The 25,067-nt window shown below is 46.5% G+C and overlaps 1 protein-coding gene across 6 annotated transcripts in view; it reads right to left on the reverse strand.

Annotated features, from left to right (window-relative positions):
- Positions 1–923: 923 nt before the first annotated feature.
- The window catches only part of RBM6 (RNA binding motif protein 6), a 113,050-nt gene continuing 88,906 nt past the window's right edge, over positions 924–25,067 (reverse strand). For 3 of the 6 annotated variants that reach the window (XM_029050946.2, XM_029050947.2, XM_029050948.2), the window contains exons 10-21: positions 21,494–21,654; positions 18,808–18,905; positions 15,768–15,810; positions 15,494–15,578; positions 9,358–9,443; positions 8,201–8,365; positions 5,229–5,312; positions 4,570–4,830; positions 3,756–3,830; positions 3,324–3,421; positions 2,145–2,289; positions 924–1,161 (exon numbers count right to left, since the gene is read on the reverse strand). In XM_029050946.2, coding sequence (XP_028906779.1) covers positions 1,036–1,161; positions 2,145–2,289; positions 3,324–3,421; positions 3,756–3,830; positions 4,570–4,830; positions 5,229–5,312; positions 8,201–8,365; positions 9,358–9,443; positions 15,494–15,578; positions 15,768–15,810; positions 18,808–18,905; positions 21,494–21,654 — 1,427 coding nt within the window. In that variant the 3' untranslated portion in view covers positions 924–1,035. The remainder of the gene's footprint in view (positions 1,162–2,144; positions 2,290–3,323; positions 3,422–3,755; positions 3,831–4,569; positions 4,831–5,228; positions 5,313–8,200; positions 8,366–9,357; positions 9,444–15,493; positions 15,579–15,767; positions 15,811–18,807; positions 18,906–21,493; positions 21,655–25,067) is intronic. The other 3 variants (XM_029050949.2, XM_029050951.2, XM_029050952.2) reach the window with 3 other exon arrangements.

Here is a 25,067-nt window from a genome sequence, read left to right on the forward strand (position 1 = left end):
CTCGGGGCTCACAGTCTAAGTAGGAGGGAGAACAGGTATTGAATTCCCATTTTGCAGATGGGAAAATTGAGGCTCAGAGAAGTTATGTGACTTGCAGAGCTGGGATTAGAACTCAGGTCCTTTGATTCCCAGGCTGGCGCTCTTTCCACTCAGCCACGCTGCTTCACTCTGCTTTTTATTAGTAGTAGTAGTGATAATAATGGTACTCATTAAGGACTAGAGCACCGTTCTAAGAGCTGGAGTAGACACATAGGAATCGGGTTGTCCCACGTGGAGTTCACAGTCTTAATTGCCATTTTACAGATGAGGGACCAGAGGCACAGAGAAGTTAAGTGGCTTGCCCAAGGTCACACAGCAGATAGGTGGCGGAGCGGGGATTAGAACCCACGTCCTCTGACTCCCAAGCCCTCTGACTCCCAAGCCCAGGCTCTTTCCACTAAGCCATGCTGCTTCAGGCTGCTGCTCTTGTTGCCGAATGACTGCCAACTGTAATCATCAGAGTGCAGATTAATCTCTGGCAGCTGTGGGAGTGGCCTATGCACAGCCCAGTTGGTTTAGCCAGGGTTAAAAGTGGCCTAGGCTGTAGAAGATAACCCCAGTTGACAGGTTCCCCAAAAGGTTGGAAACTACCGGGTAAAACGGCTGAAAATGAGAAGGTCACAGGACATCATAGCCATCTCTCTAGAGCTGAAGTCTCGTGGGGAAGGGACATCATCAGCAGAAAACTTTTTTTGAGGAAGTTGCCTTTTCCCCTTGGGGTGGCCACTGAACCCCGGGGAGGACTGAGGTCCAGGAGGTGGCAGATTTTGGAGGTATGAGCCACCTAGGAATAAGAAATATCCTCTCTCACCTCCCCCACCAATCCTTTTCACTTGGCATCCATCTTTTGGAGTCTTTGGGGGAAATTACAAATAGAATAAAAATCACATTGAAAAAAAACTTTTATTTAAAAAAGTTCTAGCAGCAAGAACAGTAACAAAACCAAAGGAGAAACAGACAAAGAATGTGATGCCCTGGGGAACTCCTCTCCATTTTCTAATCGAGTTCCTTATAACGAGCAAACATGACTCTCCTCACAGCATCGCGGTATGTCTCATTTGACTGCCTCTTGCTGGTTTTACCTTGGGTTCCTGCACCAGTCCCCTTTGTTCGGCTTTGAGCCTGAAAAAGCAGAAAAGAAAGCTGAGGCAGTTAACTCAGAACATCTGTGGTCCTGGGCAGGCCCCCCCACCCTCCCCCCCCACCCCTACCCACCCCCCAAGACAGGAGAAAGTCAATTATTTGAACTAATCAAGGCTAATTCAGATCATCCAAAGTTTGCATAAGCAGATTCAATTGGATTGGGCTATTGACACCATATATGGTCTGGTAATCCAAATGTTTCTCTGAGTGCCCTGGCTAGCCTCCACAGCCACTAGATTAGTAGACATTTGGAATCACAGAAAACCCAGAGTGGAAAAAAAAACTTACAGTACAAATCTTGATTTGTGAAGCCCAAAGGATGATGCTGGGGAGAGGGTTAGAACTTTTAGAGGAACAGTCAAGAATTTGTGAATATTTGGTCCTTAATTTGGTGCAGAGGAGACCTTTGGTTGCCTAACTCAATTTAAGGTCCTTTTCAAATGTTTATCCCAGTTTTCCCTCTCTTTATGTCCTAGAGGTAAAAGCAGCATTGCCTTTACAGCACCCTCAACCACATCCATTTTTCCACTAAAATAATAATAGTAATAATAATGATTGTGTTATTTAAGTGCTTACTATATGCTAAGCACCTGGGTATGTAAAAGATAATCAGGTTGGACTCAGCTGAGGCTCGGAGTTAAAAGAGGAGGAAGAACAAGTATTCATGCTCCATTTTAAGTGAGAAAACTTTGTTCCTCAGTAACAGACTACCCCAACTTCATTCCTAGCCCCGATCCCTCTCCTCTCTTCGCATTCCCACCTCCAGGTTCAGAAGGTTCCCAGCACAATTCAGAGGAATCCTCAGCCTCCTTTTTGAAAAAACACTGTTCTAACATAACAAGGTGAGCAATTTTTGCCCTCTGGCTTCCCAAACCAGTAGAGAAGGAGCACAGTTAAAAGATCAGATTCATTGGTCCTCGAGAGCTAGAGTAAGTGATCCCCAAAGACGCCTTTGACCATACCACACAATTTAGGGGAGACGTCACCTCTTCTGGTGAGACCAGTCCCTGCTGACTGCCTCCCAGGCCTGATCCCTTTCTCCAGCCTGGGGATTGCAGCACTCCTTCTCCTTTGTTGTTGCCTTCGAATCCTGGAGATTTAAGGTAGCTGCAAAAGAAATCGTTCAATTTTACAGTCCCAGAGATCTTGTATGTTCACATTGACCTTCACACGGTTCAAAATGCCACGGTAGAGATGAATGAACAATTTCTGTATATTTGCCAACAGTAAAGTCCCATCGTGCTTGGTTGGTGCTGGGGCTCAGGTCAGGCCCCCAGATTTCAACGTGGACTGGAAGCTACTGTCAGTCAATCGATCAATCAGTCAACTGTGTTGAGTACACACTGATATCCAGGGGTCAACCTTCAAAGGGCAGGTCCTTTATGCTAGTTCGGAGTTATTGATCCACTGCCAGACATGTCCATGTGCGTGCGTGCGCACACACACACACATGTAAATAAGTACCTATGTAATCGCAGCTTGTGAAAAGCTAAGAATTTGATGTTACTCTAATCTGGAATGTCAAACCCATGTTGTGCCTCACCAGGGTCAGGAAAAAACAATAATCTTAAGAACCTTGTGCTTTTGATGTCAAAAATCTTTAAACAAAAGAGAAAACATGGTAGAATGTCGGATTCATAGCCTGAAACCCTGTGTTTTTATACTCAGTTCCACCACTGACTCACCATATGAGCTTGGGTCTAGCCATCTTCCTATGACTGAATTTTTTCCCCTGAAAACTGGCCACTCTTCCTTGTCGCTACAGGACATAGATCAAGCATTCAGAATTCCCTGGCTGCAAGGAATACAGAGGGCTGCCCTTGGACCTTTTCCTTCTCCAATCCAAGAGAGAAAAGCAGTAAAGTTATAAAGATGGGTAAACACTTCATAAAACTCAAATCACCCAAACAGCTTTCCTTGCAAACCTATTCTCTGCGCAATGTAAAACAGAGAGAGGGCAAGCCTTAGGCTAAAGGAGCAAAGATGAAGCACCCCAGCTGCCAGTCTCACAAGCCACCTTACATACTTCTAGTTCCCTATGTGCATAAAAAAAAACACCCACCTGCTACTCAGGATGGGAGAGAAGACTAAATAACATCAGGCGCCAAAGCCCTAAAGGCAGGGGAGGGTCACTGGCTCACCTGTCAAAGTCTCTGGAGTGTTTCATTCGCTTTCTCTCTGGAGAATCTGGAGAATACGGCTTCTCTCTACGGTCATTTCCTTTTTCTTTAAATTTCCCCTGTTGGAGGCCAAAAAAAGAAAACTTGAGTCATTCCCCTCCCCAGAGAGACCACTAGAGAAGGATTCTCTCACTTTTCCCCTTTTGAATCTCTCAAGCATTTTTCCCACATCAGCAAACAAACCTAGCCAGACAGACCTGGGTTGAATTTCCTCCAACCTGTCCTGGCCAGGCCCAGGTGGCCAGTGTGAGACCTCAAGTTTAACTGAACCAGAAATGAGCACATCCGAGGCATACAACTTAGAATAGTCTTTGTTTGGCAGAAGCCCTCTCCGCTGCTCCTTTCTGAGGGCCTACTAACGGTAATGATATGACTCTATTCCCACGCGCTCACCTCCCTCTCTCTCCTCTCCAAATATGCCAGCTCCTGCTCAGACTGCTTTATCTTGCGGTGGATCTCCAGGTTTTGCTGCAAAGAAATCAAAATGAATTCTGAGTGACTGGACACTTCTCGGAGTTCAAGTTCGGAGGAGAGTGGTTCCTAGACACCTTCTCAGGATTACTGTCAATTGGCTGTGTTATTCCGACTAAACTGCAGGCCCTGGGATTTTTTCCACGTGTGGCACAGCCACACGGTTTAGAGGAAACGGGGATTGGGACGTCTGACTTCCAACACGCATGGCATCGTGGATAGAGCACGGGTCTGGGAGTAAGGAGGACATGGGTTCTAATCCTGGCTCCGCCGCTTGTCTGCTGTGTGATCTAGGGCAAGTCACTTCACTTCTCTGGGCCCCAGTTACCTCAGCTGTAAAACGAGGATTGAGACCGTGAGCCCCACGTGGGGCAGGGACTGTGTCCGACGCGATTCGCTTGTATCCGCCCCAGCGCTTAGTACGGTGCCTCGCATGTAGGAAGCGCTTACCAAATACCAGAATTATCATTATTATTAACAACACGGTCTTTTAGGTTTCTAGCGTAGGAAGGTGGAGGAGTCCGGAGAGATGAAATGATTGTAAAGGCACCAACTTGCCGACTGGGGGCACCACAGTGGAACACTTGGCTCCTGGCATCCTGGAAGCCACTGAACAGAGATCACTTCACAACTCTGTACCTCTTTTTCCACACCAGCTGCGTCTTTCCCAGCGGAATACCTCCCCAAACATGCCAGTGCCAGCAGGAAGGGCCCCTGAGGCCAAATGCCTTCCTACCTTGTGCAAGTCTGAGAGCTGCTGGTGTTTGATCAGGACTTCCTTATTAGGAAACTGCCTTCTGCAGAGTAGGCAGGCCAACTTGTTCCAGTCAGTCAGCTTGTCCTCCTCCTTCTCTTTCTTGGCCAGATCTTCACGGTGCGTTGGCTGCACGGGGCGGGTTTGTGGCTGGGGAGGTGGTTCCTCTTCCTCCTCCTCCTCATAGTCACTGTCGCCTCCATACTCACCCAACAGGCCTATCAGAGGGTTCACCACCTTGGGCTGTGAGAAAAACGATAGGGGGAACTCATTACCTGAGAACCATTTTACTGCCTGTCTCTCTCATTCCTCGGCTCCCTCCCTCCTTAGGAGCTGGTGGAAAGGCTCAGTTGCCATGGAGACAAATGCAGGCATTTGGCAGTGGAGAGACAGTCAATAAAAAAACCCCGCAAAACCAGGGGGAACGAAGAAGATCAGGGGCAACATGTGTTCATATACCACCCTGCTCCCTATTCAATGATTCAGAGTTTTAAGCCTCCAATTTTGGACAGGGCAAGTTGAGTCAGGAAGGCTGAGGTCCAGGCTCACCACATCTGTGGAATTTTCCTTTCCATTAAAAACGGCCAAAGGATACACGGAAAGGGCAAGACTTTCCTAAAAGATGCGGGATTAAGTCTTACCGGGGGTGAACTTTCTTCCTTCTTCACAGTGGGAGGTAGTGGCTTCTTGAAAACATCTTCCACAGGGGCCTCGGTGAAAGCTTCCTGAAAATGCCAAAACCCCCAGAGTTAAATCCTCGGCAGTAACCGTCTTGCGTGAAAGGTCTCTTGAGAAATGAATTGATAATTCGCTTAGGGATTACCTAGGAATTACATCCTGAGAAAAATGAGGACTTTCAACAACCACTTGTAGGAAGCAAGCATTATTGGATGAATGAAAAGGAATGGGTAATCAATCAATCATACAATCAATCGCTGTTATTTATTGAGCGTTTACTGTATGCAGAGAAAGCTGCACTAAGTGCTTGGGAGAGTGCAATATAACAGAGTTGGGAGACCCATTCCCTGCCCACAACTAGCTTATAGTCTAGAGGATGAGCTTAGAGTCTAGAATCTACCTAAAACAACAGGGAGGAACCAACCAGATGGGAGCCTGGGGGCCGGGGGGAGAAAAGAAAAGCGAAAAGAAAGCTCAGCCTACAGAAACCATCATTGTCTAAAACATATTTTTTTCGATTGGGTAAACGTATGCAGCGTGTACATCCACTGTGTTGCAGCAGCATCTCCTGCTACAGCTCAACTGCTTCTTTCTAGGCTCTCGAAAGAGGTGAGAATTCCTGGCAGTCCCGCAAGAAGCAGATTAGCAGCAACTGGAGCAAGTCAGTCGATCGTATCTGTGTGCAGAGCACGGTAATAATAATGATGTTGGTATTTGTTAAGCGCTTACTATGTGCCGAGCACTGTTCTAAGTGCTGGGGTAGACACAGGGGAATCAGGTTGTCCCATGTGGGGCTCACAGTCTTCATCCCCATTTTACAGATGAGGGAACTGAGGCACCGAGAAGTTAAGTGACTTGCCCAAAGTCACACAGCTGACAAGTGGCCGAGCCAGGATTCGAACCCATGACTTCTGACTCCAAAGCCCGTGCTCTTTCCACTGAGCCACACTGCTTGGGAGAGTACAATACAACCATAAACAGACACATTCCCTGGCCCCTACAATGAGCTTGCAGTCTAGAAGGGGAGACAGACATTAATATAAATTAATTACAGATATATACATAAGTGCTGCGGGGCTTCAAGCGGGGGATGAATGAAGGGAGTGATACAGAAGGGAATGGGAGAAGAGGAAAGGAGGGCTTAGTCAGGAAAGGCCTCTGGGAGGAGATGTGCCTTCAATAAAGCTTTGAAGAGGGGGAGAGTCATTGCGTTTTGGATATGAGGAGGCAGGATATGGGCTAGAGGTTGGCGGCGAGACAGACGAGAGCAAGTGAGAAGAGAAACTGTTTCTCTTGCTTCTGCTGATTCCCCAGGAATTGGTGCCCAACAAGAAACAGCCCCGCAATCCTGGAAGCCCAAACTTTGGGGAAACGGCAGCGACACCATCAGCAGCAGCAAGAAGCTGAAGTTTCATTTGACATCTGCAGGTGTTCTACAACTTGGGCTCTGACTCTGCTGAGTATTCTTCTGGGTGGGAGAGAGGAGGTGTTTTTTGGGGTGAACCCTTGAGATAGTATCTAAAAACGCTTGAAAATTCTTGGGCTACAATAAGAGGTGTTCTCAGTCAATAGCTGGCCTTGCCAAGTTATGTCCGATTGCCAAATTGCAAATGATATTTAAGATCAATGCCACATGACATGCCACCCAGCCTAGCATTCTGTCTCTGCCAGTGGACAACTAGATTTTGGGAAGAATTGGGTGATGGTCACCTGCCTTGACAGCCATCTTAGCAGTTACGAATCAATTAACCATTTACATTAATTAAGGAAATTGCTGACAAGCAGTCAAATGTTAAGGAGAGGAATTAGATAAAATGATTCATCGGGGTGTATTTAATCCCATGAGAACCAAGGATTGGGCTCATTCAGTGCAAATGCAAAAAAATGAGTCAATGAACATGAGGCGGGGAACCTTCCTTGTGATTGGCTATTATTTTGCACCAGTTCCCAGGTAGACTAATTTTAGTAGCCATCTCTGACTAAAAGCAAGGCAGGTCCATCAGGCACAACGCAAGGGTCAAATAGGAGGCGGGTACAAGAATCCTCCCCACCAACTCTGTGTATGGAAATCGCCCAAGCATTTAGCAGTGTTCTACACACAGAAGTTGCTCAATAAATACCACTGATTGACTGGGAAAGCATTATTCCTCTAGATAATGATCATGATAAAAATAATAACTGTAGCATTTGTTAAGTGCTTACTATATGCCACTGGGGTGGACACAAGCAAAAACAAAAAAGTTGGTATTTGTTAAGGGCTTACTATGTGCAGAGCACTGTTCTAAGCGCTGGGGTAGATATAGGGTAATCAGGTTATCCCACGTGAGGCTCACAGTCTTCATCCCCATTTTACAGATGAGGTAACTGAGGCACAGAGAAGTGAAGTGACTTGCCCAGGATTTGAACCCATGACCTCTGACTCCCAAGTCTGGGCTCAGTCTTCTCAGTCCCTGTCCCACCTGGGGCTCACAGCCTTAATCTCCATTTCCTAGCTGAGGTAGCTGAGGCACAGAGACGTTAAGTAACTTGCCCAAGGTCACATGGCAGCAGAGCTGGGATTAGAACCCAGGTCCTTCTGACTCCCAGACCCATGCTCGAGAGGCACTGGGCCACACTGCCTCTCGAAGACTAGTTGTGGGCAGAGAACATGTCGATCGACTCTGTTATACTGTACTCTCCCAAGAGCTTAGTACAGTGCTCTGTACTATAAATACGATTATAAATATGATTGATTAGGTTCCAATCCCAGATCCTCCGTTTTAGGACTCCTGATCAAGTCGTATTTCTTTGTTCCTGTTTCCCCAACATAAAAATGGAGTGACTAGTACCTGCCACAGGAGGGGAGAAGAGAGATGCTGGGAAATCCAAATCCAAAGGATGACACTACAGTCCCACTCAAACTGCTATCATTTTGACCACAGAACAGTGAACCTACCTGGCTTCTTACCTTAGCGGATGTGTTTTTGCCTCTTTCTTTTTTCTCTCTGCTTTCCCTTTTGGACACATCCTTCTTTTCATTGGCCTTTCCCTGGCTAATGTGTTTCTTCCCTTTGCTCTCTATTCCAGGGAACTCTGGTTCGTGGGGCAAATAGACTTCTTGCTGAAAGGTAATTGGAAACAGATTAGTCTCAGACATTTCTCCAAAACTGGGATCTAAAGACAAAAGCTTCATGTAGTTCATCAGATGCCGTTTCCCTGTCACGCTTGCCACGTGGCAGTCCCACTCAGATCATTTACTAATCAAATCCAGGCACGCGGTGCCCGAAGAACGTCTACGAACGCTTGGGTGCCTCAACCACCACCTGCGTTTCTCAAATTGGAGCTTCTTTCGCCTGCAATCCCAAAAGGGTGGTTTCTTCTGATATATATATTGGCCACCACCAGTATATAACCATTACACAACCAAGAGGCTACTCGAACCTAAGAAAACATGGGATTTTTCACCAGCGGGTCAGCCGGAAGAGAGTTAGACGAGCAGACTGGAAATTCACAAAGCTTGTTCTCAAATCCCAGTTTTTCTCACCCAAGCTATTGCAAGGGACGTCTTATATCCCCTGCAGGAGTCGGGGATGGGTAGAACATGCACAGACCTGCAAGGTACGATTAGGAGCTCTGAGGGCTAGCCCAACCCCTGCTGCCAAGATAGACCACGGCGATGGAACCCTAGCTTTAGAACTGATCAAATACTGGAGGGCCGTGGCAGCTATATTAAGGCCTCTTGCCTGCAGCAATGAGGAGTAGAAGTCTTCCCCAATAAGAACTGTTTATGAACTAACCACTGCTACCTTGGCTAGTTTAATTTGTAATTTCTTTTTTTCTTAACTTTTCATTTATTCTCTTTGGCTTCCGCCTCCTAGATTGGGAGCCCGCTGTTGGACAAGGGGGTGCTTGATCTAATAAACTGCATTTACCGAGAACGGAACTCATCGTATAGTAAGTGTTTCATTCCATTACTGCTATTATTACTTCAGTGCTACCGGCCTCCCCGCTGCCATAACCATACAGAGGACGGTTTTTCCAAGTGGCAAATTCACCAGGCCGTCCATTACGAGACAGAAATAAGCAATATAGCCGAGGAAAGAATAGACTCACCTGTGTTTTAGGGTCATAATATGTTCCCGCTAATGGGTCATAATAGTAACCAGTGGCAGAATCATAAATGTAACAGTCAGATGAAGCTAAAGGGAGAGAAGCCAGAGTAAACATCAGCTATTCGTATATGTAACTTTTAAAGCCGTCCCCCAACGAAGAAGAAAACTTTAAGAAAATGTATGTAAGCATTTGTTGGGCTGAGGGTGGGGTGAATACCCAGTGCCCAAAGGGGGTAGATCCAAGTGCACAGACGATGCAGAAAGAAGAGGGAGTCGGGGAAATGAGGGCTTCGTCGGGGAAGGCCTCTTGGGAATAATGTCTCAATAGTGCGCAATCCAAAACGTGGAATGACAACAGTCATTATGGCATAACCGACTAACTTTTCTCCCTTTGGCTGGGCGGCCAAGCTTAGTCCTAGAGGGACTTAATTCTCCAGGAGGCAGAATCCTGTGCTGAGTAACACAAAGGTTAAGAAAAGCAATTTTGGAAACAACTTCCCATCCCTTCTCTCTTTAGATGGAATCCTATTCTCAACAATGCCTTTCATCCAAGCCTAGAAAAAAGGCAGCTGAGACTTAAACTCTGTTTTTCCAATTGAAGATTCAGGAGGAGGAAGATCCTGACTAGTTCCCCATTTCCAATAAGGTCCAAAGAAGAAAGAAAAGTGCTTAACTAAAACTAACTTCTCTGTGCCTGTTACCTCACCTGTAAAATGGGGATTAAGACTGTGAGCCCCATGTGGGACAGGGGCTGTGTCCTCCCTGATTAGTCTGCATTTACCTCAGTGTTTAGTACAGTGCCTGGCACATAGTAAGCGCTGAACAACTACCATTAAAAAAGAAGGACCTGATACGCAAGACACGAGATGCTAATTATCTTGTATCTACTCCTTTCCCACTAAGCCCTCACTTCTGTTTCCTTATGCACCAGGGTGTGTACCCTTTAAGCATTTTGATATTCACCCTACTCCCAGCCCCACAGCACTTATCCACCTGCGATTTATTTTAATGTCAGCCTCCCCCGGTCTAGTCCGGAAGCTCCTTGTGGGCAGACATCCTGTCTACTAACTCTACTGTATTGCATTCTCCCAAGAGCTTAATACAGTGCTCGGCACACGGTAAGCACTCGATAAATAGCACTGATCGACTGGTTGCACTGCTGTGATCCTGACGAAAGGGCCAATTACAGAAGCCTCCTCTGTGGATTGTGTTTCAGATGAAGGAGGATGCATGACCCCCTGATGCCAACACTGAGGTAATCCAGAGCTAGTCAGCAACTACCAAACTAAAGACGTCTAGAAAGCTCGAAAGGCCCAATAAAGGAACCCACTAAGCCTTCGCCACAGCACTTCTGAAGAATGTAGATGGTTCCACCCTCATCAAGGAAAAGAAAAGAATGTATAGAACACTTCAGAGATCTCCTTCACCTTCCTCCACCACCAGTGAGACCCTAAGAAGACTGGAGTAGCAGTAGAAACAGTATTTATTAAGCGCTTACTGTGTGCGGGACACTGTGCTAAGCACTGGGAGAGAATTCAGGGGTTGGGGTTGGTGACAGACACATCAGGAGAGATGAAAACAAAACACTAAGGCGACATAACAAAGGCAAATTGCCAAGAGGAGGCTATGTGGACCTGGCTCCAATTTAGAGCCGTAAAGAAAAATCAAGACCCTGGAAATGGCATTCCTGGTGAGTGTTTCAAGTAGGAAGAGGCTGCTTTTCAATATGTGGAGCAACCCTGAGGAATGTCACATGATTCCAACTCACTACCTTCAAGAGGCAAGGTGAGAAAGTTATCTGCAGTTCATTGCATTCTTTTGTTGGTAGTTTACTTACTAAAGTCCTTCTGAATTGGCAACTTGTGCAACTTACGCAACTGGATACTCTAAGAATTGTAAGTTGGCTTCAGGCCACAACATGGAGCAACAGACACGATCTTGACCATTCAGCAAGGATATGAAAAATTCCGGGAAAAAACATTCAAATCTCGGAACTAAGAGACCTTACAAAAATATGACGCCTCAAACACCTCCAATCAATCAACTGTATTTATTGAGCACTTACTGTGTGCACAGTACTGTATTAAGCACTTGGAAGAGTATGATATCACAGAGTTGGTTGACACCTTCCCTGTCGATGATCATCAAGCAGAAACTCCTGACCGTTGGCTTGACAGTACTCAATCAGCTCTCTCCCTCTTACCTATCCTCGTTCCTTTCTCTCTCCAACCCAGCACACCAAACTTCACTTTTCTAACACCCTCTTTTCTAACACCAACCTACTAACTGTACCACGCTCTCAGCTCTCTTGCCGTCGACCCCTTGCTCACGCCCTGCCTCCTCCCTGGAACTACTTCTGCTTCATATAGCGTGGCAGGGTGGAAAGAGCCCGGGCTTGGGAGGCAGAGGTCGTGGGTTCTAATCCCGGCTCCACTACTGATCAGCTTTGTGACTCTGGGCAAGTCCCTTGACTTCTCTGTGGCTCGGTTCCCTCATCTGTCAAATGGGGATGAAGACTGTGAGCCCCACGTGGGACAACCTGATGACGTTGTATCTTCCCCGGCGCTTAGAACAGTGCTCGGCACATAGTAAGCGCTTAACAAATGCCATCATTATTATTATTATTCATGTCCAACAGACCACTACTCTCCCCATCTTCAAATCCCTACTATAAAATCATATCTCCTCCAGGAAACCTTCTCTGACTAACCTCTCATCTCCCCCTGCTATTTTCCCTCCCTTCTGTCACCTATGCATTTGGGTCTGTACCCCTTAAGCACTTTTATATTCACCCCGCCCCCAACCCCTAAGCACTTACATCCTTATACTCTGTGTTTCCCCTACCTAATTGTAACCTTCTCAAGGGCTAGTGTCTAACAACACTACTGTACTCTCCCAAGCACTTAGTAGAGTGCTCTGAACACAGCAAGAGCTCAAGAAACCCTGGACTGACCGACTGATTAATTGCAGTACTTGAAGGCATTATCCAAAGTCACTGAGATAGTCATCCAGGGGCTTCTTTATTTGGATGACAGTGCTCTGGAATTATATACACAAGAAGACCCGCAAAAAAGCATCAACCCTATTGCAGAATCAGCATGTACTATGAGGAATACTGACAAAGGCTTTCACTAACAGAACCCAAAGTTATTGAAAATTCCGCTACCTGACAGTATGCTGAGCAATGACCCACTGCTTGGGAGGAGGTGAGAAACTGAGTTAAGAAAGCCAGAGAAGCAGCGTGGCCCAGGGGAAAGGCCACGGGCTTGGGAGTTAGATGACCTGGTTTCTAATCTTGGCTCTGCCCTGCAGAGTCACCCTGGGCAAGTCACTTAACTTTTTTATGCCTCGGTTTTCTCATCTGTAAAATGAAGATTTACTTACCAGTTCTTCCTCCCCTTTAGTCTGTGAGCCTCATGAGGAACAGGGACTGTGTCTGCCCTGGTGATCTCGTATCTACCTACTGCTTAGTACAGTGCTTGGCACATAGTAAGTGCTTAACAAACATCATCATCATCATCATCATCATCATCATCATCATCATGTCTTTTTGGGAGCATCCAATTTTCTTTATGAGTGCATCTTTGATCGGAGAGAGACATTCCATCGTTTCCTCGAACAATTACAATGGTGTCTTATCACTAACAATGCAGCAATCTACCAGGATAGAGTAACACTTCTATGGGCAAGACAGGTGTGGATAGGTGACCCTAAGATCCTAGATGGTGAGCTGAAGAGGGGCAACCACTAGCAAGATGGAAGACAGATGGGCCAGAAGAGCAAGCAATGAGGCTTAACTGAAGGGGGAGGAAAAAAAAAATCAAATCAGCCCAGCCGGGTGCTTTTGCTGCAGAAAAAGCCAAAAGAAACCATTGCCGGCAAATCTATCAATATGGCAAATTTGTTGGCCCAACCCGCCAGCTCCAGAGAGGAGGGAGAACCCAGTGGGATTGAGCAGCACCTCCCCACCTGCTCAAAGGTACAAAGGTAAGCCAGAAGCAGTCCATTATTAACACTGTCTTTTTGTGGACTCTTGCAAAAGAACAGTAGCAGCAGACAAACTTGGCATGCAGTGATTAGAAAGGAAGCAACCCTCTTTCAGCAAAAGCATTTTATCATAAATGAGGTGAGGGGGGCCCCCAACAGACTGCAAATATTAGCTCTACCTCCAGACCAAAGGGCAGTTTTCCCGCAAAGTCCAGTGGGGGCGGGATTGCTGAACACCCCCTGGGTTTTCCAACCACACTCCGACCCTTGGTTTACAACGCTGTCAGCAAGGCCATGTTTGACTAGGAAGGTCAATGACACACGCCCTAGGGCGGGTCTCCATGTAATCTGGAGCCCTCTCTCCAGAGAAAACAAACAGCTCGGCAACCCCTCCTGAGACCTTTTCCTCACTTCCTCTTCCACTCTTCCTATTCTAATTGCTGTGACCTCTCTTTGTCCTGGAGCTCAGTTGAGTCTCCAGAGCCAACTAATATTAATAATAATAATGTTGGTATTTGTTAAGCACTTACTATGTGCTGACCACTATTCTAAGCGCTGAGGGAGATACAGGGTAATCAGGTTGTCCCACGTGAGGCTCACAGTCTTTAATCCCCATTTTAGAGATGCTGAGGCACCGAGAAGTGAAGTGACTTGCCCAAAGTCACACTGCTGACAGGTGGAGGAGCCGGGATTAGAACCCATGACCTTTGACTCCTAAACCCGTGCTCTTTCCACTGAGCCACGCTGCTTCTCTAGACTGCTAGACTAGACTGTTAGCCTCTTGGATGGGATTCCAGACATGGAAAATGAGCAGACACCTGTCTCCTAGGAAATTGCCTTGAGACCCAGACTGAGCCTAAGAAATACTTTGAGGCTCAGGGGCCAACTCTGACGTTTACGACTTTAGTTCCCTACTGGCCTTGGCCGTAAAAAGGTCCAACATCCTTCTTCAGGCCCGCTCTACATCCTGCCTTCCAGGCCAGAGTTCCTACTCCTAATTCTATTTTTCTGCTTTCAGGAATCACGAAAAGAGGTTAGGAAGGATGTTCTTAAAAAAGAGCTACCCACCCATTTCCAAGGACCTTTCGGGTCACTATAAAGCTCATCTTGAGTAGTATATCCTTTATTTTACGCCAGGTACTTTTCCAAACAGTCAGGAAACTGGATTGCATCACATCTCTCTTCGGAGGAATTCCACCACTATAGTTCTTGCTCTAAGGCTGCTGGCTCCCCTTCTGAGACGGAGGTGATTCCCAAATGTGCACTGGGCCAGAAAACCTACCTACTTATCCCCCCAACTCTGCCAATCTTTTACGGATCTGGGGGCGAACGGTGCTTCTCTGTGTATTTCTAAAACAAGGTTTTGTGTAGTACCTACTTTTATCCAAGAAACAATAGAGTAACTTCCCTGCTGGCTTGGAAACTATTTCGACCCTGGCAGAAAACTGTGAGAAACCTAAGGTTCTGTCTTAGAACGGAAGCTACTAAAGGGCCAAGACTCAGAATTCTATACAAAATCAAAAGCAGTGTGGATACTAAACTGTACCTTTACAAACAGGACGATGAAGGCCATTCTTGCTTGCTTGGCCTTGACTGCTCTCTTTCCAATAAAATGCCGTCAAGACTACTTGTTTTGGTAAGATTCTCTATTGTGAAGCCCACCAGCCATTCGTTCCTTTGGTGTGACCCAGAACAATCTCCACCCTTCAGTCCTTCTTGCCTGCACCTTCAGGCACGGATAGCTGGGTTTCACTTCTCACCCCTCTTCGACAAATAATAATAATCGTGGCATTTCTTAAGTGCGTACTATGTACCACTCACTGTACTAAGCACTGGGATAGAACCAAGATAATCGAGTGGGACAAAGTCCCTGTCCCACATGAGGCTCACAGGCTAATTGAGGGGGAGCGGGTATTAAATCCGCATTTAACAGATGAGGAAACTGAGGCACCGCAGAGTTCAGTGACTTGCCCAAGGTCACACAGTAGGCAATGGCAGAGCAGGATTAGAACTTGGATCCCGACTCCCAGGCCCGTGCTCCTCCCATCAGACCACGCTGCTTCTCTATGCGACCGCTGGCTGCTTGCCAAAGGTGGCTGCTCAAGAAAACAAGAGTACCGTACATCATTCAAGTGAGTGGTTTCCCTTACACTGCTGTCCATGTTGGTTCGTGCACGAAGACCAGTCCGAGTTTCTGCCGCCGCCTGCTTTTCTGTCTCGAAAATACCTTTTACCCTGTAACGAAGGGGTCATTAACAATTCAGAGTTGAAAAGCAGAATGCCTGACAGTTACTGAATTTCACCGAGTGTCAGCTGCACTCGGGGAAGAGCTAAAGATCACCAAGCTCTTCCAACCATGAGCTAGGAAGACCACATTTTTATAGGGCATCCTCTGTTACCAAGGGAACAGGCACTCCAGCCTACCTGGTTGTAGTGCATGCTGTCCGAGTGATCGCTAGAATCATTTCTATGAAAGAAAGAAGAAAATGTGTTAAGATTATACCGTTCCTCTCCCCTTTGCGTTATTTCGACCAATTGACCCTGAAATAGGGATTCAATTCCAAGGTACTTTACATCCTTCACAGCTTCCTGTGGTACTGGACTTGCTTTTCACTCTGTAGATTCGGGAATTAAAACACAGGGTGAGGGGAGCATTAAAAAGATGGCAGGGGCGTGTTGCATCCCTTTGGTGCCTCTTGGAGGCTTGGTAAGCCCTGGGTCACCTGGTGGAAACCACTAGCAGAGCTGAGCAAATGTGAGTTTCGGCAGCACTGATTCAACAACTTGGGAGTTACAGAGTCCAGGCTGGGATGTAGAGAGAGAAAACAGATGACAGGTCAAGGGAGAGCCTTAAAATAAAACATGAGGCCTTTCTGTCTTAAGCTAGCTCAGGGGGTAGGGGACGGAATGGGTTCCAGATGGCGTTTTATGAAGAGGATATAATAATGATAATTACGGTATTAAGCGCTTACTATGTGTCGGGCAGTGTACTAAGCGCTTGGGTAGATGTAAGCAAATCTTGGACACGGTCCCCGTCCCCTGAGAGGCTCACAGTCTCAATCCCCATTTTCCAGGTGAGGTAACTGAGGCCCAGAGAAGTGAAGTGACTTGCCCAAGGTCACCCAGCAGGCAAGTGGCAGAGCTGGGACTAGAACCCAAGTCCTTCTGAGTCCCAGCCCCGTGTTCTAGCCACTAGGCCAAGCTGCTTCTCACTGAGCCGCACTGAGTGATGGGAAAATTAGGAAGAAAAGGTTTAAGAGGAAAGATGAGGAATTCAGTTTTTGACATACTTAAAATGCCCAGTGGCCCCTTCAGGCATCAATATTCTCTACAGAGGCATGAGGACAAATGGGACCGTAATGCCAGTGAGAGGCCACGGCTGAAGATGTAGATTTGGGAGTCAACTGCCCAGAGGCGGTCGCTGAAATCAAGTGAGTGGATGAGCTACTTGAGAATAGGGACAGGGTGCAGAGAGGAGAGAACCTAGAATTGAGCTTTGTGGGACACACGAGAGTTAAAAGGGGAGGGGAGGATGAAGCGCCAGCAGTGAAAACCGAGACCAGACATGAGAGGAAATAGGAAGAGATCCAGGAGAGCACTGGGTCAGTAAAGCCAGATTCAGGGATTGTTCCAGGAGAGAAGGGGATGGTAAACAGTGCCAAAGGCAGGTGAATGGTCAAGAAAGATTGGGAAAGAGTAGAATCCATTAGATTTAACCAGAAGAAATTCACTGGCTATCTATGAGAGTGCAGTCTCAGGAGGGTAAAAGAGGGCAAAAATAAAGAGGATCAAGATGGGAGTTGGTAGAGAGAAAGTGGAGGCAGGGGGCGTATACAGGCATGGCCTGGTGGAAGCAGCTCGGGCCTGAAAGTCAGAGGACCTGTGTTCCAGGAGAAAAGGGGATGGTAAACAGTGCCAAAGGCAGGTGAATTGTCAAGGAAGATTGGGAAAGAGTAGAATCCATTAGATTTAACCAGAAGAAATTCATTGGCTATCTATGAGAGTGCAGTCTCAGGAGGGTAAAAGAGGGCCCTTTTACCCTTGATAAAGGGGATCAAGATGGGAGTTGGTAGAGACAAAGTGGAGGCAGGGGGCGTATACGGGCATGGCCTGGCGGAAGGAGCTCGGGCCTGAAAGTCAGAGGACTTGTGTTCTATTCCCACCTGCCATTTGCTTGCTGTGTGCCTCTGGGCAAGTCACTTAACTTCTCTGGGCCTCAGTTTCTTCAGATGTAAAATTCAACACCTGTTCTCCCTCCTACTTAAGACTGTGAGCCCCATGTGGAACAGGGACTGCGTCCAACCTGTTTAACTTGTATCTACCCCAGTACTTAGAACAGCACTTGACATCTAGTAAGTGCTTAAAAAAATGCCATAATAGCAATAATAACAAAACACGGTCCCCTCAGTGAACTTACATGGGAGCGGGAAGACAGCTGGAGGTTGCAGGGGGCGGGGTCAAAGGATGGCTTTTTCAGTATTGGGATGGGGGTGGGGAAGAGCACTGGGCTTATGTGATGGCAGAGAGGAAGGAGCCAGAGGAGAGGGAGAGCTTCTAGTTTGAAGAAATGGGAGGGGATGGAGTCCACGGCAGAGGGGTCAGATTTGAAGAGACGTTGGGTGACGGAGGAGAATAAAAGCACGGGAGCAGCATAATCGTGAGGAAAATTATAGGGACCTCTGGGGAAGTTTGTGTCTGAGGGCCACAATCTGGAAAGATCCCTTCCCTTAGACTCCAATCTCTCGATGGCATTTCCGGCATTCCCTGTGACCAATCCCCTATCTTCCTGGTTGTGCCATCCCATCAGCCACCTTAGCATTCATGAATAGTTGCTGTGTTTTGTTTCCTCGTGCTTTTTTTTGATTATTTGCATCTATTCTGTTACTGTTTCAGGAGTGATTTGGGCAATTTGCATCCACTTACGGCACCGATTAAATTGCCAACTCCTTGTGGGCGTGGCCTACATCTTTTCTTTTAGCACGTATTCCCAAAGAGTTAGCTCACGCTACTTGCTGTTGATGAGGATGTAATGGAACGTGGTCTTTTCTCAGAATCTCACAGGGTTGGTCAATTCCTTCTTCAGAGAGGGCGCACAGTTATGTACCTTGTGATTATGAAGTCTGACCGGGTGCCAGGGCTCCTGTGTTGATTCCAGGCTCCCACGGCATCACTCTCTGATCTGTGTTTCAGTTCTCCTATCTGTACAATGCTCTCTATTTACTTTCCGGTGGGGCCTCGTGAGCCCCTCAATCAATCAAGCCACTGTTACTATTGTATTAAGGAAAAAAAAAAATCAAATATGAAAGGCAGAAAAACAGCAAGCGCAGAAAAGGAAGGAGAACTAGAACCAGGATCAACGGAAGCACAGAGTAACACCCAGCCTCGGGGGGCCTTTCGGATTCTTTCCATTCCTCTTTTGCACTTCCCCTTCTCCCTCGCCACCCCGCAATGTCTCTCATGTTACCTTCGTTTCCCTGTGGCAAGATTTACAGCCACCATTTTCCCATCAATGCTGAATGGGGGATCCAGGTTCTGCAGGATCTTCACTACACGAAGAGCCTCCTGGTGAGAAATAGATGCATTTTGATCTCACAAAAGAAGAATCAACCAATCAATAATCTATACTGTGTGCAAAGCACTGGACTAAGCACTTGAAAAAGTGCACTAGAACAGGGCTGATAGACAAGATCCTTGCCCACAAGGAGAAGAAGCCATCGTTTCAGAATGTAGAGGAGAGGCGTGGATTTTCCAATAAAAGTGGGCAAATTTCCAGTAAAAAGTATTATTTTTTCCAAATGAATTTAAAGTTTCGGTGCTTAATTTAAAGTGGAAGAATAGCAAAAGTCCTTCAACGAAGCTTAAACCTTCAAAAAAAATCAAGTGACCACTCATCTAACTGGGGGTTATATTCCACATTTTGCCCTTACATTTTTTTTTTAAATTGTATTGTTAAGCATTTACTATATGCCAGGGACTGCACTATGTATGGGGTAGATACAAAGTAATCAGGTTGGACCACAGACCCTGTCCCACATGGGAATCACGGTCCTAATCCCTATTTTACAGATGAGATGACTGAGGCACAGAGAAGTTACGTGACTTGCCGCAGGTCACAGAGCAGACAAGTGGCAGGGCCAGGATTAGAACCTAGGTCTTTTGCGGTCCAAATTCTTGGGCTCCATTGGAACCTGGGGACTGCGGTCTTAAGGAATGTGGGCATTTGATATTTGGCCCACCTCCAAACCCAGAGCACTTATGTACGTTCCTTTTAATTATATTATAAATTATTTATTTTAACATCCGTCTTCCCTGCTAAACTGTAAGCTCATTATGGGCAGGGAACGTGCCTGCTAATTCCACTATATTGTACTCTCTCAAGCACTTCATACAGTGCTCTGCACATAGTAAGCACTCAATAAATACCACTGATTGATTGACGGATTAAGGAAGATTCATTCATTCAGAGCTCTTGTCTACAGAGCATTTCACAACTCTTGAGCAAAAAGATCCATTTTTTTCTTTCAATTTTTAAATTACATTACTCTCCAAAGGGGCCTACTACTAATCATTCAGAAAAAATAATCAACCATACCTCAAAACCCATCCTGGAGTCAACTAGTCAAGCACAGACCGTTTTAACTGAAAATGAAGGGTACGTGTCAAAGGTCTCTTGCCCCTCGGTAAAATAATTATGATTACACACAATGTAATGATAACTCTTTATACTTAAAGTGCCCTTCTTGGGAATCACTCCAGATATCACTCCCGTCTCTCAGGCCCGCAATCTCGGTGTCATCTTTGACTCGTCTCTCTCGTTCACCCCACACATCCTATCCGTTACCGAGACCTGCCGATTTCACCTTTACAATATCGCCAAGATCCGCCCTTTACTCTCCACCCAAACGGCTACCTTACTGCTACGGGCTCTCGTTATATCCCAGCTAGACTACTGTGTCAGCCTTCTCTCTGATCTCCCTTCCTCCTCTCTCGCCCCGCTCCGGTCTATTCTTCACTCCGCTGCCCGGCTCATCTTCCTGCAGAAACGATCAGGGCATGTCACTCCCCTTCTTAAACACCTCCAGTGGTTGCCTATCAACCTCCGCTCCAAATAAAAACTCCTCACTCTAGGCTTCAAGGCTCTCCATCACCTTGCCCCTTCCTACCTCTCCTCCCTTCTCTCTTTCTACTGCCCACCCGGCACACTCCGCTCCTCTGCCGCCCACCTCTTCACTGTCCCTCAGTCTCGCCTATCCCGCCGTCGACCCCTGGGCCACGTCCTCCCGCGGTCCTGGAACGCCCTCCCTCCTCACCTCAGACAATCTAATTCTCTTCCCCTCTTCAAATCCCTACTTAAAACTCACCTCCTCCAAGAGGCCTTCCCAGACTGAGCTCCCCCCTTTGTCCCTCTGCTCCCTCTACCCCCCCTTCACCTCTCTGCACCTGAACCCTCTTCTCCCCCTTTTCCCTCTCCTCCTCCCCTTCTCCCCTCCCACTCCCTCAGCACTGTACTCGTCCGCTCGACTGTATATATCTTTATCACCCTATTTATTTTGTTTATTTTGTTTAATGAGATGTACATCACCCTGATTCTCTTTATTTGCCATTGTTTTTATGAGATGTTCTTCCCCTTGACTCTATTTATTGCCATTGTTCTTGTCTGCCTGTCTCCCCCAATTAGACTGTAAGCCCGTCAAACGGCAGGGACTGTCTCTATCTGTTGCCGACTTGTACATTCCAAGTGCTTAGTAAAGTGCTCTGCACAAAGTAAGCGCTCAATAAATACTATTGAATGAATGAATGAATACCATACAAACACTGTTACTAACATCCAGAGACATATAAGGGGAATGGAGAAAATTCAGGCAGGGCAGAGTGGTGACTTCTGCCCTAGGTCACAAATAGAGACAATGGAGGAAATAGCTCAAAACTCAGCAGTCTCATCTTCCAGGGCTACAGTCTATGGTTAGTGAACCATGAAACCAAAATCCAACAAACAGAAAAAGAACTAGAACAGCTCGAATAGGCTCCAAATGATGAACGGATCCCAAAAGGCTTTCAAGTGCTTTCTGTGGCATTCCCTCCTCCCCTCCCCCACTCTCATCCCCTTGTCCTCCCCTCTCCCCGGCATCTACCCAGAGATGATAACTCACGGAGTGAGAATCCAGGTCAATGAAGCCATAGGTATGGCCCATGGGGCCCGTCCTGTTCTTGATGATGCGGACATTGGCTGTAGAGAGGCGTACGTAGGGTTCTAGCACTTCGACAATCACCTCAGGTGGAGTGGAGCGATAAATGCGTTTCAGCATGATTGCTGAATCAATCCAAACAAAAGGAGGGAGTGGGAATGGGACAAGGAGAGAAGAGAGATGACATTATGGCATCTTAAGACTCTAGTTTTATCACAAGTCCCCTTTATTTATTCCTTATATGTCACCTGTGCCTCGATTTCCTCACTTTTAAAACGGGAATTCAATAGCTGGTCTCCCCACTGTGAACCCCTTGGGAGATAGCGACCACTTCCACCCTAATCATCTTGGTATCCACCCTGGTGCTTAGTACAGTGCTCAGCACCTCGTAAGTGCTTAACAAATACCACAATTATTAATTCTCATTTTTAGCTCAAGCATTCCTATTTCTGTCATATCCACAGTCCCCTCCCTTCAGTTAGCTGGGGACTCCTCTTGAAGTCAGGGCATTTCCTGAGGTTGTACCCCGAAGTGTTTTCAGAATCTCATGGGACCCTCTATATATTTATTAGGCCTAGTATTAAAACATTCCTTAATAATATAAGCGGGCAGAGTATAAATAACAGGTAGTAGAAGCAAACCCAGGTATAACCTATAGTCTCCAGGAGTGTCTCCCCGAGTGATCATTACGCTTGTCAGCGATCCCCTGGGGAACAGGTTTCAGTTAGGTAATAACCCTTTCTTCAACAGTGTTTGGGAAAATCAGATGAACAACTTAGTTGGTGAGAGGCACAGAGAAGTTAAGGGACTTGCCCAAGGTCACACAGCAGGCAAACAGCAGAGCTGAGATTAGAACCCAGGTCCTCTGACTCCCAAGCCCAGGCTCTTTCTACTAGGCCATGCTGCTTCTTAAAGCTAATATATATGCTATAAATGTTATAAATGTGCTATATCCAAAGGACCTATGAGAGGAAAGGAGTTGAACGTGCTAAAATGGGTCTCGAAGATCAAGGGTAAAAGGTGGAGTAAAAGTGCAAATCAGTTTAAAAAATAAGTTAAATTAATCCATGTTATTTACTGAGCATTTACTGTGTGCAAAGCACTGTACTAAATGCTGGGGAAAGTATGATGAGCAGAGTATAAAGCACACTGAAGCGGTGTGAGGTTGGAGACGCAAAGCCTGATGAGGAGGCTGATGTAGTAGTCTATTTGAGAGATGTGACAAGAGCTTTAACCAGGAAGATAGCCACTGGGGTGGAGAGGAAAGGGGTAAATCCAGAAAATATCATGGAGGAAAAATCAACAGGATTCAGCAACAGACTGAATGTACGAGTTAAAAGACAGAGAGACGTCAAATATGGCACCAACACCATGATCTTCTGGGAGCATGACGATAGTTTTGTTGACTGCGGTTGGAAAGTAAGAAGTAGGGATTTTAGAAGGGAAGAACAGTTCTGTTGTGGCCATGTTGGATTTGAGGTGCCAGTGGCACATCCGTGCGGAGACGGCCAGGAGCTAATGGAAATGAGAGTTTATTTATTTTGTATTAATTTGCTAGTTATTTAAGAGATTATAAATTTGCTGTTCCATCAAGCTGCTAATATCAATATATATAATACATAGAATGAAATTCCTAGGGGCCCTTTGCACACCAATCTGATAGGGTCACATGGCCAGCACAATTCATGGATAAGGTCGTGGTCGTTGCCAGAATCCCCCTTTTGCCTGGTGTTTCGCTCTGTGTGACTGTGGCCAGATTATTTCCCAACAAACGATCCACTAACCTTGGCTTCGCTGACACTGTCCTCTCCTGGTTCTCCTCCTATCTCTAGACTCTAAGCTCATTATGGGTGGGGAACGTGTCTGCTCACTGTTATTTTGTACTCTCCCAAGCATTCAGTACAGTGCTCTGCACATGGTAAGCACTCAATAAATACCATTGATTGATTGATCTCTCTGGATGCTCATTCTCTATTTCTTGGGCTCCTCCTCTGTCTCCCACCCCCTAACAGTGGGAGTTCCTCAAGGTTCAGTTCTGGGTCCCTTTCTATTCTTCATCTACACCCACTCCCTTGGAGAGCTCATTCACTCCCACGACTTCAAGTGCCATCTCTATGAAGATGACTCCCAAATCTACCTCTTCAGCCCTGATCTTTCTCCTTTTCTGTAGTCTGGCATTTTCACCTGACTTCAGGACAGCTCTATTTGGATGTCCCGCCAACACCTCAAACTTAACATGTCCAAAACAGAACTCATCTTCCCTCCCAAACCCCATCTTCCCCGTGTCTTTCCCATCACCGTAGACAACACCACTATCTTCCCTGTCTCACAAGACAGTACCTTTGGCATTATTTCAACTCATCTCTCTCACTCAACCCACAGACTAAATCTGATACCAAATCTTGTCGGTTCTACCTTCACAACATCACTAAAAATCCATCTTTCCTCTCCACCCGAACTGCTATGTTGACAATCACTTATCCTATCCCCACCTTAACTACTGCATCAGCCTCCTTGCTGACCTCCGTCTCCTGTCTCTCCCTACTCTAGTCCATACTTCGCTCTGCTGTATGGATCATTTTTCTAAAAAAAACATTCGATCCATCTCTCCCCCCTCCTCAAAACCTTCAAGCAGTTGCCCATCCACCTCCGCATCAAACAGAAACTCCTCACCATCGGCTTTAAAGCACTCAGCCCCCTCGCCCCCCTCCTACCTTCTCTCACTGATTTTCTGCAACAATCCAGCCTACTCACTTTGCTCCTCTAATGCCAACCTACCTTCATCTCATCTAACTGACTGATGACCCCCTGCCCACAGCTCTTCTCTGGCATGGAACATCCCCCTCCTTCATATCTGACAGACCACCTCTCTCGACACCTTATTAGAATCACATCTGCTCCAAGAGGCCTTCCCCGACTAAGCCCTAATTTTCCCTATTCCCTCTCTCTTCTGCACTGCCTATTCACTTTCCTATGTACTCTTGATATTCACCCCACCCTCAGTCTCACTTATGTACATATCCATAATTTATTTTAATATCTGTCTCCCTCTCTAGACAGTAAGCTCCTTGTGGGCATGGAATGTGTCTACTAACTCTGTTGCACTGTACTCTTCCAAGAACTTAGTACGGGGAACGGAGCCATACCAATAGGAGGAGTCTTCTAGACTGTGAGCCCGTTGTTGTGTAGGGAGTGCCTCTATCTGTTGCCGAATTGTACTTTCCAAGTGCTCAGTACAGTGCTCTGCACACAGTAAGTGCTCAATAAATATGAGTGAATGAATGAATGAATGACGGAGGGAAGGTATAATGATATCCTCTACCTCCAGCCCAGACCAAAATTGTAACTCACCCGGGAAGAGGCTTGGGGTCCTCACTGTTGGGTGTCACGAGGGAAGCTGGAGAGGGAATGGGCTGGCCTCCCTAAAACCATGGGCAAGGGAAAAACCTGATGTTCTTCCAGCCTACTGCCTGCTCCTGGGAAGAAGGACCCCTGCTTCAAGCTTTATAAAGACTGGTCCTGAGCATATCTGACTATA

Source organism: Ornithorhynchus anatinus, chromosome X1 (assembly GCF_004115215.2).
Source record: "Ornithorhynchus anatinus isolate Pmale09 chromosome X1, mOrnAna1.pri.v4, whole genome shotgun sequence".
NCBI lineage: Eukaryota > Metazoa > Chordata > Mammalia > Monotremata > Ornithorhynchidae > Ornithorhynchus > Ornithorhynchus anatinus.